Here is a 16657-nt window from a genome sequence, read left to right on the forward strand (position 1 = left end):
TTGTTGTGGTGTGAGGGCTTCTCATTGCAGTGACTTCTCTTGTTGCGGAGCACGGGCTCTAGGCACGCAGGCTCAGTAGTTGTGGCTCATAGGCTCTGGAGTGCAGGCTCAGTAGTTGTGACGCACAGGCTTAGTTGCTCCACGGCATGTGGTACCTTCCTGGACCAGGGCTCAAACCCGTGTCCCCTGCATTGGCAGGCAGATTCTTAACCACTGCACCACCAGGGAAGCCCCCATTTTTCAATTGGATTGTTTTTTTGCTGTTGAGTTGTATGAGTTCTTTATATATTTTGGATGTTAGCCCCTTATCAGATATATGATTTGCAAATATTTTCTCTCATTCAGAAAGTTGCCTTTTGGGAATTTCCTTGTGGTCCAGTGGTTAGGACTCTGCGCTTTCACTGCCAGGGCCTGGGTTCGATGCCTAGTTGGGGAACTAAGATCCTGCATGCCATGTGATATGGCCAAATTAAAAAAAATAAAGGGTTGCCTTTTCGTTTTGCTGATGGTTTACTTTGCTGTGCAGAAGCTTTTTAGTTTGATTTAGTTCCACTTATTTACGCTTTTGTTGCTTTTGCTTTTGTAGTCAGATTCAAAAACTCATCACCAAGACCTGTGTCAAAGAGCTTACTGCCTGTGTTTTCTTCTAGGAGTTTTATGGTTTCAGGTCTTACATTCAGGTCCTTAATTCATTTTGAGTTAATTTTTGTGTGTGGTATAAGATAGTGGCCCAGTTTTATTCTTTTGCATATGGCTGTCCAGTTTTCCCAACACCATTTATTGACGAGACTGTCCTTTCCCCATTGTATATTCTTGCCTTCTTTGTCATAACTTAATTGACCATAGATGCATGGGTTTATTTCTGGGTTCTCTATTCTTTTTTTTTTTTTTCTTGCCGTGCCACGTGGCATGCGGGATCTTAGTTCCCTGACCAGGGATCAAACCAGTGCCCCCTGCAGTGGAAGCACAGAATCCTAACCACTGGACCACCAGGGAATTCCCTGGGCTCTCTGTTCTGTTCCATTGATCTATGTATCTGTTTTTATGCAGATATCATATTGTTTTAATAAGTATAGCTTTGTAATAGAGTTTGAAATCAGGGAGCATGGTGACTCTAGCTTTGTTCTTCTTTGTCAAGGTTACTTTGGCTATTGGGGATCTTTAATGGTTCCATACGAAATTTGGGATTGTTTGTTTTACTTTTGTGAAAAATGCCACTGGAATTTTGGTAGGGATTGCATTGAATCTGTAAACTGCTTTGGGTAGTATGGACATTTTAATAATATTGGTTCTTCCAACCTTGAGCACAGAGTATCTTTCCATTTATTTGTGTTTTCTTCAATATCATTCATTAATGTCTTATAGTTCTTGTTTAAATTTATTCCTAGGTATTTTACTCTTTTTGATGCAATGGTAAATGGGAATGTTTTCTTGATTTCTCTCTGAGAGTTCATTATTAGTGTATAGAAATGCACTGATTTTTGTGTATTGATTTTGTATTTTGCAACTTTACTGAATTTGTTATTAGGTCCAACAGTTTTTTGATAGAGTCTTTAAGGTTTTCTGTATATAATATATGTCAGTGGCAGTTTTAGTTCTTCCTTTCCAATTTGAATACCTTTTATTTCTTTTTCTTGCCTAATTACTCTGGCTAGGACTTCCAGTACTATGTTGAATAAAGTGGTGGGAGTAGGCAGCCTTGTCATGTTCCTGATCTTAGAGGAAGAGCTTTCAGCTTTTCACCGTTGAGTATGGTGTTAGCTGTGGGCTTGATATATGTGGCTTTTATTATGTTGAGGTAGTCCCTCTATACCCACTTTGTCGAGAGTTTTTGTCATAAATAGATGTTGAATTTTGTCAGTTGCTTTTTCTTCATGTATGGAAATAATCATATGATTTTTATCCTTCCTTTTGTTAATGTGATGTATCACATTGACTGATTTGCAAATGTTGAACCATCCTTGCATCCCTGGAGTAAATCCCACTGATCATGGTGTGTGATTCTTTTAATGTACTGTTGAATTTAAGTTGTGTCTTTATATATGCCCTTGGCTTTCATCAGTGGCCACTGTACTTAAAATGATATTGAGAAGTCACCCAAGTGTCATATGAGAAATCTTTCAGGATTGAGTGTTAATGAAAACACCTTGTTTCCTCTGAAGAAACTGATATACTTGTTCCTCTATATTAATTTAAAAAAATGTAGCTGATCATATTTTCCTGACTGGGAGCTCAGGGACAAATTTTTTTTTCTTTTTTTTTTTTTTAAGAATTTGATCCTTTTTTTTTAAATTTATTTATTTTATTTACTTATTTTTGGCTATGTTGGGTCTTCGTTGCTGCACGCGGGCTTTCTCTAGTTGGGGCAAGCAGGGGCTGCTCTTCATTGCCGTGCACAGGCTTCTCATTGCAGTGGCTTCTCTTGGTGCAGAGCATGGGCTCTAGGCGTGTGGGCTTCAGTAGTTATGGCTCACAGACTCTAGAGTGCAGGCTCAGTAGTTGTGGCGCACAGGCTTAGTTGCTCCACAGCATGTGGGATCTTCCTGGACCAGGGCTCAAACCCGTGTCCTCTGCACTGGCAGGCGGATTCTTAACCACTGCGCCACCAGGGAAGCCCCAGGGACAAATTTTGAAGAGTTGATGCAACAGCTATATTGACCTTTCTGCCTTATTTTTAGGTCTTCTATTTAAAGTTTATACTTCTGGGACTTCCCTGGTGGTCCAGTGGTTAAGACTTCACCTTCCAGTGCTGGGGGTGTGGATTTGATCCCTGGTCGGAGAGCTAAGATCCCACATGCCTAGTGGCAAAAAAAACCAAAAAACCTAAAACAGAAGCAATATTGTAACAAATTCAATAAAGACTTTTAAAATGGTCCACATCAAAAAAATCTAAAAAAATAAAAAAATAAAGTTTATACTTCTGTTGTATATGCTTTTTGTTAAAAATTTCTCCATAGTCTTTATAGAGAAGCAAGACATAATTAATTTACAAACACACTGGAAACTTAGGGTGGGAATTTGGTTTGATTCAACCATACTAGTCATTTGAATAATCATTATTATGATTTCATGTCTATGTTTTTTATTAATATAGAGGAACTGAAATCATTTCTATGATTTCAGTTCTAATAAAGTGCCCTTTGTATTATTTCTTATTTTGTACTTTTTAATGTCTTCTTTCAGAGTGGGTTCCACCTCAACCAGAATATTTCTATCAACCTACAGGAAATGAAAAGGTACCAGAAATTGTAGGAGAAGAAAAAGGCACAGTTGTCTATCAATTAGATTCAGGTATTGTCATCACACTGAACAGTGAGTGATTAATCATGACCAAATTACAATACACATATTTTCTATAATAAAAGTGATTTTCAAAAATTCATATTTTAGTGATAAAGAAACTGTCTTTTCCAGACCAACCTGAGTGGGAGCCCTGAAATTCATGACCAATCAGCTTTAAATTTTCAATCATTTTTTTAAAATGTTAGTATGTTTTCTTAATAGTTCTGAGTCCATTTTATAGCTTCTTCCTTGTTATTGCCCTTCCTGAAAATCAGATGTTGGATCTTTGGGGAATTTGCTCTTCTTTTCTCCACCTCCTGAACCGTAGTGAGTACTTTGTAGTATGTGCATATGACTGTCATTTACTCTGTGGTTTTCTGCATTAATTTGCAGGCATCCTAGTGGTAGAATTCCTGTCTTTTATAAAAATGTGCAGGACACTGTACCCAACAACAAAATACACATTCTTTTCAAGGGCACATGGTAAATTCCCCAGGATATACCATATACTAGGTTGTAAAGCGAGTCTTAATACCTTTAAAATGATTGAAGTCATACAAAATGTATTCTCTGATCACAGCAAAATTAAATTAGAAATCAACAACAGAATGAAATCTGGGAAATCTACAAATATTTACAAATTGAACAACACATTTCTAAGTAACCCATGGGTTAAAGAAATCATAAGAAGAGTTCAAAAATATTTTGAAATGAGTGAAAATAAAACAACATATCAAAATTTATGAAATGCAGCCAAAGCACTGCAAGGTAAATTTATGGCTTTAAATGCCTGTATTTAAAAGGAAGAAAGATCTCAAATCAATTACATAAGCTTCCACCTTAATAAATTAGAAAAATAAGAGCAAACTACGTCCAAAGTGAGCAGAAGGAAGGAAATAATAAAGATAAAAACAGAAATCAGTGAAATAGAAAACTAATACAGAAAATCAAACCAAAAGTTGGTCCTTCAGAAATATTAACAAAATTGACAGAACTTTAGCCAGATCAACCAAGAAAAAACGAGAGGAGACACAAATTATAGAAATCAGGAATGCAAGGGGACACAAGCATCAACTCTACAGAAATCAAAACAATTACAAGGTAATGCTATTAATGACTTTATGTCAGCAAATTAAACAACATAGATGAACAGGAGAAATTGCTAGAAAAACATATCAAAACTGACTCAGGAAGAAATAAAAAGTCTGAATAATTCAGTTTATGACAAAGAAATTGAATTAGTAATTTAAAATCTTCCTGCAAAGAAATCCCTGGGCCAGATGGCTTAACAGGATTTGTTTGAATTGTACCAAACATTTAAAGATGAAATAGCACTAATGCTTCAAAACTTTGAAAACAGAGGAGGAGGTAACATTTCCCAGCTCTTCTTATGAAGCCAGTATTCAAAGCCAGACAAAGACATCACAAGAAAACTATAGATTAGTATTCCTCATGAATATAAATGCAAAAATCCTCAATCAAATACCAGCAAACCAAATTCAACAGCATATGGAAAGGATTATATACCATGACCAAGCGAGATTTGTTCCAGGAATCCAAGGGTGGTTCAACATAAGAAAATTGATGTGACCTACCACATTAATAGAACAAAGGGAAAAAAAACACACAGTCATCTCAATCAATGCAGAAAAGGCATTTGACAAAATCAGACCTTTCATGATAAGAACATTCTGAAAACTAGAAATAGGAGAGAATCTCCTCCGTTTAATAAAGGATATTTATGGAAAGGATGAATCAACTTCAGACCCACTGAAATAGCTAAAACAGCAATATAGACAATAACAAGTGCTGGGGAGGATGTGAAACAGATGGTAATAGTAACCTTTAAGGCAGAAGAGATATACCATGTTAAAGAGAAGTAAGCTAATAGATAGTAATGATCAGAAAAGAAATCTATTTTATTGGAGGAGGAACATGTACCAAGTGTAATTAGTAGAAATGGGATGTGTTAAGTTAGTGAAATCAGGGGAGGTTTTTACTGAAAAAAACAGTAATAGGAAGGAGGGACTGCAATGTGTTTACATTCCTACAACTAGAAAAATAAAATGAGCCAATTTTAGCAGAGAGGACCCATCTGAGATGTGGTTGCACATGCTCCACTCCCAGTTGCCTTGATTTTGAGCTCTCATTACTATTTTGGCAAAAGCTAGTGAGGTAGAAAAGGTGAGGCAACTCATAGTCTACCCAGCTCCACCTTATGGAATGTCTGAGGAGGAGCTTGGGAGACTTTAAACTCAGATCATAAGTCAGTAGACTTGGGCTATAAATAGTAGGGGATGTACTGCTCCTGCAACCTCAAGAAATTCTTGGATATTATAAGCCTGTTTCACCTCTCGTTGACTTTGCTGTAGTCATTTTCAATAAACCAGATGACCATTAATCGCCACCGCTTCATCTGTTCTATCCAGATGTATTTCTACAAAGGAGGAAACCCTGGGGTTGAGAGCTCATTCTCCTGATATGGCAGCTTTTGTGAATTGTCCTTATTGTCCTGTTACTACACATTTGTGGCAGCTGTCTTGATCTTCTTGTCCTTTGGATTCATCAAAGAGAGCTGAGCCCACATTGTTGGAGGAATGAAGAAGCAGAAAACTGAGAAGATGGGGCTCTGGGGAGAATCTGGGAGTCTGTTAGCTTAGGAGACCTAGAGCAACCACTTGCTGTAAGGATATTGAGGGGAAAATAAGAAAGAGGTTTTGTTATTGAAAAATGTTACTGTGGGCTATGAGTTGGATCGTTTTTAAGTTACCTTAAAGACTAAAGAAAATATTGCAATTCCTATATTAATGACATCTGGTTGCCGATCTGTACTTTGATTGTGGTTCCATGAAGAGATTGAATAACATGGGTCCCCAGCTCTTAAATGGATTACTTGTACTCCTGCTGCTGCTTCTGTTTTTACTTCCTCTGTGCTTTCACTCCTTTTTATGCTCGCTTTCTCCTTTGCTTTCATTTATTATCCAAATATTTATTCTCTAAGTCTCAACAGTGGCAAGGTTGCGTATAGAAGCAAAAGTCATCATAATGTGAATATACTTACTAATGAACTGACTACTTATAAAATCAGACCCCATACATGTTTCTATTTGTTTAATTCTCTTATCTAGCCTGCCCGATGGTCAGCATCTTTGTTGGTATCAGTCACTTCTTGATGGTGGATATTGTTAACATCTGACAACATAATGCAAGTACAGTAAAAAATTAATTGCAAAGTGAAATTATCCTGGGACTTCCCTGGTGGCGCAGTAGTTAAGACTCCGTGCTCCCAATGCAGGGGGCCTGAGTTCGATCCCTGGTCAGGGAACTAGATCCCACATGCATGCCGCAACTGAGAGTTCGCATGCCACAACTAAGGAGCCTGCGTGCCTCAACTATGGAGCCAGTGAGCCACAACTAAGGAGCCCACAAGCTGCAACTAAGGAATCTGCCTGCCACGACTGAGACCCAGTGCAACCAAATAAATAAATAAATATTTTTAAAAGTGAAATTATCCTTACAAGAGATGCAGGATTGTATGAAGTTGATGAATGTTAAAGAATTGCTTGCATCACTGCAAAGCCATTGACAACTGAGAATCTAGAAATTTTTTATCAGTTAACAGTTAAAGAGAAAATCAATAAAAGATGACAAAATAGATTCTGGACACAACTGATAAGAACAGTGTGGAACAAAGAGAGTCCTTAGGAGAACCGTAGGGCCTAAAAGAGTTTTGCAAAAGTAACTGCAAAAAATCAAAGGTGTCACATGGCATTCTCATTGAATTTGTCTGAAAAATTGTAAGCCCACCAAAAAAAAAAAAAAAAAAAATTAACAATTGATTCTTTGTTATTCCAAGGATTAGAAAGAGGTTGTGATTATAATCTAAATTTTCGTAAATAAAATAATATAAATTGTGTAATGTTTTTTGTTTCAGCTTCATGTTAAAGAAAAAATTTCAATCATAACCTTTTCTTTTCACTAATTGCTATGATATTTTGTTTCCCCTCTTAGACAAATTGCACTCGTGCCACTTCTTCTCAAACTTCTATTTTTGTTATATTTAAATCTGGAATGATATACCAAAAAAATGACATGGAGTGTACTTTATTTTCTCTCTTTTTTTTCCCCTTTATCTTCTTTTTAAATTAATAAATAGGTGCTATCTGGCTTTTTGTTTGTTCTTGTAGAATAAGATTGCAAATGTTTTCCGGTGCTCCACTTAGAATGTAATTTTTTGCCAACATCCTTTTAAATTAGAGTTTAAATGGGTATAAGCAGTATTTGAGTTGCCAAGGGTAACCAGGTAGCAAAAGGAAGTCCTCCAAACTACTTAAAGGTCTTCAAAGAAATACATTTTTAAAAATTAAAAGTCTCAGCAAGGACAATTGAAAATTTAAATACTCATTGTTCTTAAGCTAGAATAGTGCTGAACACAGAGGGGCTCAATTAATATTTGCTGGATAGATGGATTCGGAGTGAAACTTGGACTGAATATGTCTGTCTCATCTGCAGTGCCCACCGAAGATTCCTATTTCACCAGTTCCAGAGTGGGAGGCAAACGAGGGATTATCAAGGAACTGGCAGTCACGTTGCAAGGACCAGAAGATAATACTCTGCTGTTTGAATCAAGGTTTGAGAGTGGAAACCTGCAAAAAGCTGTTAGAGTGTGAGTAACAAAGAGGAATTTCCCAAAGGGATGATGCCTGAAGTGACTGAGAGGTGTCTTCAGAATCATGTTAGGGATCAGGAGTGTTTTTGTGAAAGAGAAAAGTGACGAGAGGTAATTGTGAGGACGATGAAGAAGAATAGAATAATTGTGACTCATACTTTTCAGAATGAAAATTTATCTAAATTATTTTTTCTACTTCTAAAAGAAATTAGTGCGCGTTTGAAATTTGCATTGTTGACCTGAAATAAACAGACTGTCAGATATTTCTCCAGCAAAGATGCATTTATTCAGGATTGGCAGAGAACTGCATTTCAGGGTCTGCAACCACGGGGGGGCCACATGCAAGTCCCACACTACAAGAGAGGGAGAACACTCTCACTGAGAGGAGAAGGAAGTTGGGAGAGCTCCAGTAAACAAAGGGTCCGTGGCTTTTCATTGGCTGAGTCCTTGCAAGGAAGGAAAAAGAATCTTTTTTCTTCCTGTTGGGCTCTGCCATCATTGCAGGACATGAGAGCTCCCTCTTCTGGTCTCCCAACTCTATTTAATTGGGTTTCTGGTTATTAATTTTTTACAGTCTCAATAAAAATACCATAAAAGTTGCAGTTCTATAATCATACCTCCTGGATGCAGCAACTGTTTATAGTTTGGTGTATATACATCAATTTTCTCTCTCTCTCTCTCTATAATATGTAATATACACAAATTATATATTTTTAAAAATAGGAAAGTGGTATACATACTGTTTTACATGTTGCTTTTTTCCACTTAATAAATTTTAAATGTTTTTCTATGGCCATATCATAGATGTTCATATTGTCCTGTTGTATGGACACTCCATACCTTATTTACCTTGTCCCCAACTGATGGGAAATTAAGATGTTTACAATATTTTGGTTAACGAATTAATACCCTTACGCATTTTTTTTTGGCTGCACCGTGCAGCTTGCGGGATCTTAGCTCCCCGACCAGGGTTCGAACCCATGCCCCCTGCAGTGGAAGTGCAGAGTCCTAACCACTGGACCACCAGGGAATTCCCTGCATTTATATTTTTAAGTATTTGTGGTTTTATGAGATAATCTCTAGAAATAAAATTGTTGGTTCAGGGTTTGATCACTTCAGTACTGCTAGTTTTTGCCCATTTGCCCTCCCAATGTGATTTAGTCCCCATCAACAGTGTGTGAGAGTGCCCGGTTCCCAGCACTGGAATGTTGGTGAGATGGAGGGGAAAGGGCATATCCTATTTTAATTTGTACTTCATTAATTATGCACGTGGGTGAATATCTTTCCATGCTTTTTGGCATTTGTATTTTGTCTTCTGCAAGTTCAACAAGGTGAAAGCATTCCAGAGATGCCCCCTCATCTTCAAATAAGTGAGGATCAGATATAAAAATAGCACAGAGGGCTTACAGGTCTCCTCTACAGTGATGATGTCCAGGATGTAGCTAACAGACAACATGGGGCTCTGGCCTCACTACTGTTCAGTGTGTTAAAGAGAAATGTGTTGAAGTGGTTAGAAACTGCTATTGGATACTCTCAAAAGATACCAAGAAGCTCACAGTGCTCCCAGAAATGCTGTGCAGCAGTGTAAGTTTTGAGATTCTTCCTGTCCCACTCTGAATAAACTTTCTTTTCCCAAGTTCCTGCTAGCCTAATATGTGAGTTGGAAAACTAGGGAAATAAGAAAATAAATGTGTGATGTAGCAGGCTTTTCTGTTGTAATAAGATCTGTTTTTACCAGAGGGAAACAATGTTTGTTTTTTGAGGGGCGTGTGGAGTTATAGAGATATTCTTCTGTGTTCTCTATTACAGAAACACCTATGAGTATGAACTCACCTTGCGAACTGACCTCTACACGAATAAGCACACTCAGTGGTTTTATTTTCGAGTTCAGAACACCAGGAAAGATGTCACCTATCGCTTCACCATCATCAACCTCCTGAAACCCAAGAGCCTTTACACTATAGGGATGAAGCCACTCATGTATTCCCAGTTGGATGCCAGCACCCACAGCATTGGCTGGAGGAGAGAAGGAGATGAAATCAGGTACTATAGGAACAACACGGATGATGGCCAGCAGGCCTTTTACTGTCTCACATGGACCATTCAGTTTCCACATGACCAGGACACTTGCTTCTTTGCACACTTCTACCCATATACGTACACTGACTTGCAATGCTTCCTCCTGTCAGTGGCAAACAGCCCCGTCCAATCTCAGTTCTGCAAACTCCGAACTTTATGCCGGAGCCTTGCAGGAAACACCGTCTACCTGCTCACCATCACCAACCCAGCCCGGACCCCTCAAGAGGCAGCTGCAAAGAAAGCTGTGGTCTTGACCGCCAGAGTGCACCCTGGGGAAAGTAATGGCTCCTGGATTATGAAAGGCTTTTTGGACTTCATCCTTAGCAACTCCCCAGATGCCCAGCTCCTCAGAGATATTTTTATCTTCAAAGTGGTTCCCATGTTAAATCCAGACGGAGTGATCGTGGGGAATTATCGGTGTTCATTGGCTGGAAGGGACTTGAACAGGCATTATAAAAGTATTCTGAAGGAGTCTTTCCCTTGCATCTGGCACACCAGGAACATGATCAAGAGGTGAGGCCTTTATCTGTTGGTCTTACTCTGAACGCTGTCAGCACTATCTGATGGCATGAGATCTCTTCTCATGGCATAGGAATCGGGTATAGCTTTGTGGAGAGTCTTCAACATTCTCTTTGCAGCCACTTGGGTTTGGTCATTTTCAAACTTTAAATCATGTCTTATCTTTGGGTTGAAACTGAACATGCGAGATTTCAGCTAGAGGCATTTCACTTATAAGTGAAATGATTGAATGGAAAAGGTCAAAAGTCAAGGAGTTCATAGGTCTTCATGATGAGACTTGTGTAACAGTAATAATAATAGTAGTACCTAACAATTAGTCAGTGCTTATGTACGACAGGCAGTATTACACATGACCCATTTAATCTTCACATTCACCCTGTGAGGTAGGCACGATCAATATCCGCATCTTGTATATGATGAGGAAATTAAGGCCCAGAAAGTTTAAGAAACTTGCCCAAAGTCATAGAGCTAGTTCTCTGGTTGCAGAGTCTGAATGCCTTATTACCATCTTATATTGCCTCTTACGAAGAAAGAATTATAATGGGACTTCCCTGGTGGCTCAGTGGTTGGGAGTCCGCCTGCCAATGCAGGGGACACGGGTTTGAGCCCTGGTCCGGGAAGATCCCACATGCGTGGGGCAACTAAGCCTGTGAGCCACAACTACGGAGCCTGTGCCCTAGAGCCCGCAAGCCACAACTACTGAAGCCCACGTGCTACAACTACCAAAGCCCATGTGCCTAGAGCCCGTGCTCCACAACAAGAGAAGGCACTGCAGTGAGAAGCCCAATCACCGCAACAAAGAGTAGCCCCCGCTCGCCACAACTAGAAAAGCCCACATGCAGCAACAAAGACCCAACGCAGCCAAAAATAAATAAATAAATTTATTTTTTTTAAAAAGAAAGAAAGAATAATAAATCAATCTGCATTTTCCAAGCATATATAAAAGCAGTTGAAGCCTATGATAGAATAGCACCCGCCTTAAAGGAGCTTCCATTTCGCTGGGCATGAAACTGCAGCAGTTGTGAATATGTGAACGCACGCACCTTCTCACCATATCTGTGTGAATGGCTGAGAGTAGTGTTGGGTTGGTAGGCAGAATGGCTAAGAGCATATATTGGAGTCAGGCAGGCCTGGGTTTGAGACCTGGTTTTACTACTGGCTGGTTCTGTGACCATGGAAGTGATTTAACCTCTCTGTGCTTCAGCTTTCTTATCTGTAGAATGGGGATAATAATACCTGTGCTGGGTGGTTACTGTGAGGATTCAATTAGATAATCCATGTAATCTATTTAGCACAGTACCCTGCACATTGTAAATGTGGGGCATTATCATTACCACCATCATCATCATGGAGAAGGTGTTTGGAGGACTGAATAGGTGTCCTGGTAATCAGGAAACAAAGAAGAGCTGAGTCTTAAAGGAACTAGCCCTGGAATGTCAGAAACCAAGGCTTTCTTTGGTTCTTTCCCCTCTCTACCTCTCTCTTTCCACTGTTCTGCACCAGTTTGGGCTTTCCTTTAGTAGATTTTCTCCTCTTTCTTGTCAGCTTATGCAAGGCCTACCCATCTCCCCTTTCCACATCCCCTTTTCCATCAAGTTCCTCTGGCTGGCAGAGGCAAGGAGTGCTGGTGACATGTTTCCAGCAGGGGCTGAGGTTGGGCATAGGGTCCTTTGAAGGTCATGAGGGGCTGAAATTTTCTTAGGAGGGAAAGTATCAACAGACATCCTTAAGGAAGAGACTCCAAAGGATCCTTGATCATGCCCTGTATATCCACTGAGTTCTTTGTTTGCCTCCCCCACCCCCAACAGACTTCTTGAAGAAAGGGAGGTTCTCTTGTATTGTGATTTCCACGGCCACAGCCGTAAGAATAATATCTTCCTGTACGGCTGTAATAACAACGATCGCAAGTTCTGGCTTCACGAGCGAGTCTTTCCTTTAATGTTAAGCAAAAATGCACCAGATAAGGTAATTTTCTGTCCATTGACTAAGGGGGAAGGATAACTCATTGCTTCCTATATGCAGTGTTTGATTTGCCACTTTTATCTCTCCATTATCTTGGGTAAATCCCAGCTACCTGGGCTTCAAGAATTTAGAATCGTGTGGCTTTAAGAATTACTCTGTGTCCGATGAAAAGATAAGTAAAATGTAGTATATCCACACAATGGAATGTTATTTGGCAGTAAGAAGAATTAAGTACTGGTATGCTAGGGCACGGATGAACCTTGAAAACATTATGCTAAGTAAAAGAAGCTAGACACAAAAGGCCACATATTATATGATTCCATTCTATGAAATGTTCAGAAGAGGCAAATCTATAGAGACAGAAAGTGGTTTAATGATTGCCTAGGGCTGGTGGGGGGAGGATGGCATGGGGAGTGACTGCTAATGAGGGGTAGTGGGTTTCTTTTCGGGGTGATGAAAATGTTCTAAGCTTAGGTTGTGGTAATGGTCACACAACTCTGTGAATATCTTTAAATCACTGAATTGTGTGCTTTAAATGTGTGAATTTTATGGTATGTGAATTATATCTCAATAAAAATGATTTTTTTAATTGCTCTGGGCACAAGTTCAAACTCTTAGTAGGTAGAATTCTCTCTCATCTTTCATCCTGTGTTTGGCAGTGGAAGAAGGGACTGAAGGACAAATGCTAATATTGCTAATAGCAAAATGCTAATGTTATATGAGCCTCCACAGAAACGTTTATGTAATACAAGATCACAAATAACTGCAAGATATTAAAGGGCTAATAAAAACAACTTAAAAGTCTTTAATAGTTGGCTGAGTAACAGCTCTGTGACAGTTGTATCTGCATTGATTTAGAAGCTGGTTTTCAACATCATAAATAGATTCACAAAATGTAACCGTCATTGGAAAGAAGAAATTAGGTTGGATTCAGAAAAGTATTTAAATGACAGTGTAAATCTTCTCGCATAAAGATATAGGACAAATATTTTGTCTCTGCTACTCTTATCTGTAAAAACAAAGAAGAAAGAAAAAGGAAGCTTCTTTTCCTTCTGCCCTTTATCCCTCCCTCCCTTCTTTCCTTTCTTTTTCCTTTTCTTTTTTCAATCTTCCTGTTTTTTCCAGGGATCTCTTTTCTTCAAACGAAATCCCATCCGGAACCTAGCGTTTAAAACCATGAAAAGCAGCGGCGCGCTAGTTGAAGTGGGCGGAGGGCTCAGCACCCTGCCGTCCTGTGCCCTCCTCAGTCCTTGCAGCAGGAGCGCCCTGGGGTTCCTCGGTAGAACCTCTGGATTTCAGAGAGCACAATTCAGAAATCACTGGTAGTGAGACGCCTTCCAACTCTAAAGCATTTTCAGCAGGACAGGATAGGTTGGGATAGTTGCGAAGTATATGTTTACAAACTCCAAGTGAGGAAAGAGAATTGGGGTGGTCATGAAAGGCAGTAGAGGATATTGAACTCCAAGCCAGAAACGTTAGTGTTAAGGAGCAGGAGAGTTCTAGGCAGAGATTGTAGGGGTGAGGCATGCACAAATCATAGATAGGGGATAAATCCAACTAGATCCAAGGGTTCAAGTTGGGGAGGGGTAGAAAATAAATCTTAGAAAGGCTGGCTAGTGCCTTGAATGCTAAAGTAAGCCAGCATTCCCAAACAGGCCTTCAAGGAACCCTAGTCCTGCAATATGTCCCTGGGGAAGGTGGAGAAGGAAAGGAAGGGTTCATGGGCAATGAAAATCAGAATATACTCTCTCCCCTTTGGAGGGTCACCGTTCACAACAACATATTAAATGCTCTGAGAAGTCCTGCAGAGGAGGCCTGTTTAGTCTTGTTAAACCTTCTTCTCCCTGACCAACAGAACTCATTTTTTCCTCTGTTACATCTATTAACATCTCTTAGAATTAGTATTTTATGGAACATACGTTAGGAAGTAATACATAGAACCCAAGGGAACCATTTTTTTAATTCATATTAGTGAATTTTAGACATCTTAACATTTGCCAATTTATAATTAACAGAGGGCTTGGATTTCTCTTTAGTTCTCTTTTCATAGTTGTAATTTTAAAGTCCAAAAGTGCAAAGAAGGAACAGGACGAGTCGTGATGTGGCGGATGGGAATCCTAAACAGCTATACCATGGAGTCTACCTTTGGTGGGTCCACCCTGGGTAAGCTCTCTTTTGTATATCATAAGCCAGCATGGCAAGGGGACGCCAAGCAAAGCATTGGGGAAATGAAATCTCCTTGAATGTTGGGGAAATAATTGACCTAGAAGATTTTCTTGTCTGTGCCTTAATGTTAAATTTGAGAACCCAAAATATGAGTGTGAAATGTAATACCTGATGGGGCAGTATAGCATAGTGGTTGCTCAGGCCCTGGAAATCAGGCAGGTCTGGGTTTGAATTTCCGTTTACTGGCAATAATAATAGTACCTGCATTACAGGCACTACTTAATGAGCTAGTGCATGTAAAACACTTGACATAGTGCCTACCACAGAGTAAAGCCTCAGTAACTGTAGCCATCGTGATTGTAAACTTGTTCATTGTCAAAGATTCTCCTGAGTCAAACTAAAACTAGAAGGAGAGAGACCCTGTCCAGAAGCGTCATATTCTAGAATCATAGGTGGTGTTTCTAACGAGATATTCATAAATTAGATTTGCATTTGCTCATTAAGATTTACTAAGAAGTGTTAAGGATTTTTTCCGCAGGCAATAAAAGAGACACTCACTTTACCCCTGAGGATCTAAAATCCCTGGGTTATCATGTCTGTGACACCCTTCTGGATTTCTGTGATCCTGACAGAACCAAGGTAAAAATGGGGTTTCAAGAAATATGGGGATGTCACTGTGATCGTTTTCACATGGGTCTGAAGTCAGCCCAGTGGGATTACAGGCAATCTTTATTTTCCTCTTAATATTTTTCTGAAGTCTTTCTAATCAAAGAAAATAAGAAAGCCCCCGGCCTGCAGTCTCAGCAAACGATAAGACCTCATACTTCCCCAAGCACAGAGGCCATGGTGCCAGCTCCCCTTCAGCACACCTCTCCCTCACTTCTAGGCTTAGCTGTGGCAGCACCAATTCTTACTTCCCTTCCTCCTATTTCAGAAAATCAGGTGTCCTTTCTCTTCTCCAAAACTACCCCTGTCCTTCAAGCACTTGCCAACCTCCCCTGTGGCCTCCCTGAGGTCTTGCCTCAGTTACCTCCTCTCTTTTCTGTGCCCTCAGATTTTTCCTTTTCTTCTTCCCCTCAACTGCAGATGTTCTCAAGCTGCCCCCATCCTAAATCACAAACAAAGGCTTCCTTTAGCCTTGTTCCTCCAGGAGATTATTTCTATTTCCCATCACCACTCGCCTTCTTAAAAGGGAGCCTGTACTCACGGTCTCTAACTCGTTTCTCATACCCCCTCTGAAATGTCGGCCCTGGGAACACATGACATGCACCACTCTGGATGCAACTGTTCAATTAAAAAGTACTTAAAAGACACTTTGACCTCAACATAGGGCCTGTTAAATCAGATTTGCCATAGGCCAAATTCTGAACAACCCCATTCTAACTTTCCCTACCTTGCTACTCAAAAAAATAAAATAAATCTGACCTTTGCATTGTTCAGGAAGTTTATCATTGGCTTTAGCCAGGGAAAAGTGACTAAAGCAGTGTTCACTGATATTCTGCCCTAAAAATGCTTCTGTCTGTTCCTACAGCTCATGTAACTTGTTGTTAACATGTCCTTAGTAGCAGAGGTTACAGCTTACTCATCTTTATGTCCCCAGCAATAAATAAAGTGCCTTTCAGCGTATACTTAGTAAATATCTGATGAATAACTAAATGAATAATCAAAAATAGTTCTTTTTTTCACTTCCATAGTTCATGCAGTGTCTAGCAGAGCTTAAAGAGCTCTTACAACAGGAGATCCATAAGAAATTCAAAGAACTTGGACAAGATATGGATTTAGAAGGAAGCTGGAGTGACATCTCTTTGTCTGACATTGAATCCAGGTAACAAACTTCATTTCAAAGAAAAACCATAGGGGTTCTATTTTTTTTTTTTTTTTTAGTTGTCTTGCCTGCTCTGTTGTTTTGTTGGTTTTGAACCTCAGGTGCAAAATATTGAATAAATCACGGCACACTTGAATGCACTTCATTCAACAACT

At 39.4% G+C, this 16657-nt stretch overlaps 1 protein-coding gene across 12 annotated transcripts in view; it reads left to right on the plus strand.

Annotated features, from left to right (window-relative positions):
- AGBL2 (AGBL carboxypeptidase 2) overlaps positions 1 to 16657 on the plus strand; it is a 42366-nt gene that overhangs the window by 15980 nt on the left and 9729 nt on the right. For 11 of the 12 annotated variants that reach the window (XM_082341121.1, XM_082341125.1, XM_082341127.1 and 8 more), the window contains 7 exons: positions 3184 to 3291; positions 7795 to 7948; positions 9761 to 10543; positions 12358 to 12514; positions 14548 to 14674; positions 15216 to 15316; positions 16372 to 16502. In XM_082341121.1, coding sequence (XP_082197247.1) covers positions 3184 to 3291; positions 7795 to 7948; positions 9761 to 10543; positions 12358 to 12514; positions 14548 to 14674; positions 15216 to 15316; positions 16372 to 16502 — 1561 coding nt within the window. The remainder of the gene's footprint in view (positions 1 to 3183; positions 3292 to 7794; positions 7949 to 9760; positions 10544 to 12357; positions 12515 to 14547; positions 14675 to 15215; positions 15317 to 16371; positions 16503 to 16657) is intronic. The other variant, XM_082341126.1, reaches the window with a different exon arrangement.

Source organism: Balaenoptera borealis (assembly GCF_965194805.1).
Source record: "Balaenoptera borealis genome assembly, chromosome: 11".
NCBI classification, from domain to species: domain Eukaryota; kingdom Metazoa; phylum Chordata; class Mammalia; order Artiodactyla; family Balaenopteridae; genus Balaenoptera; species Balaenoptera borealis.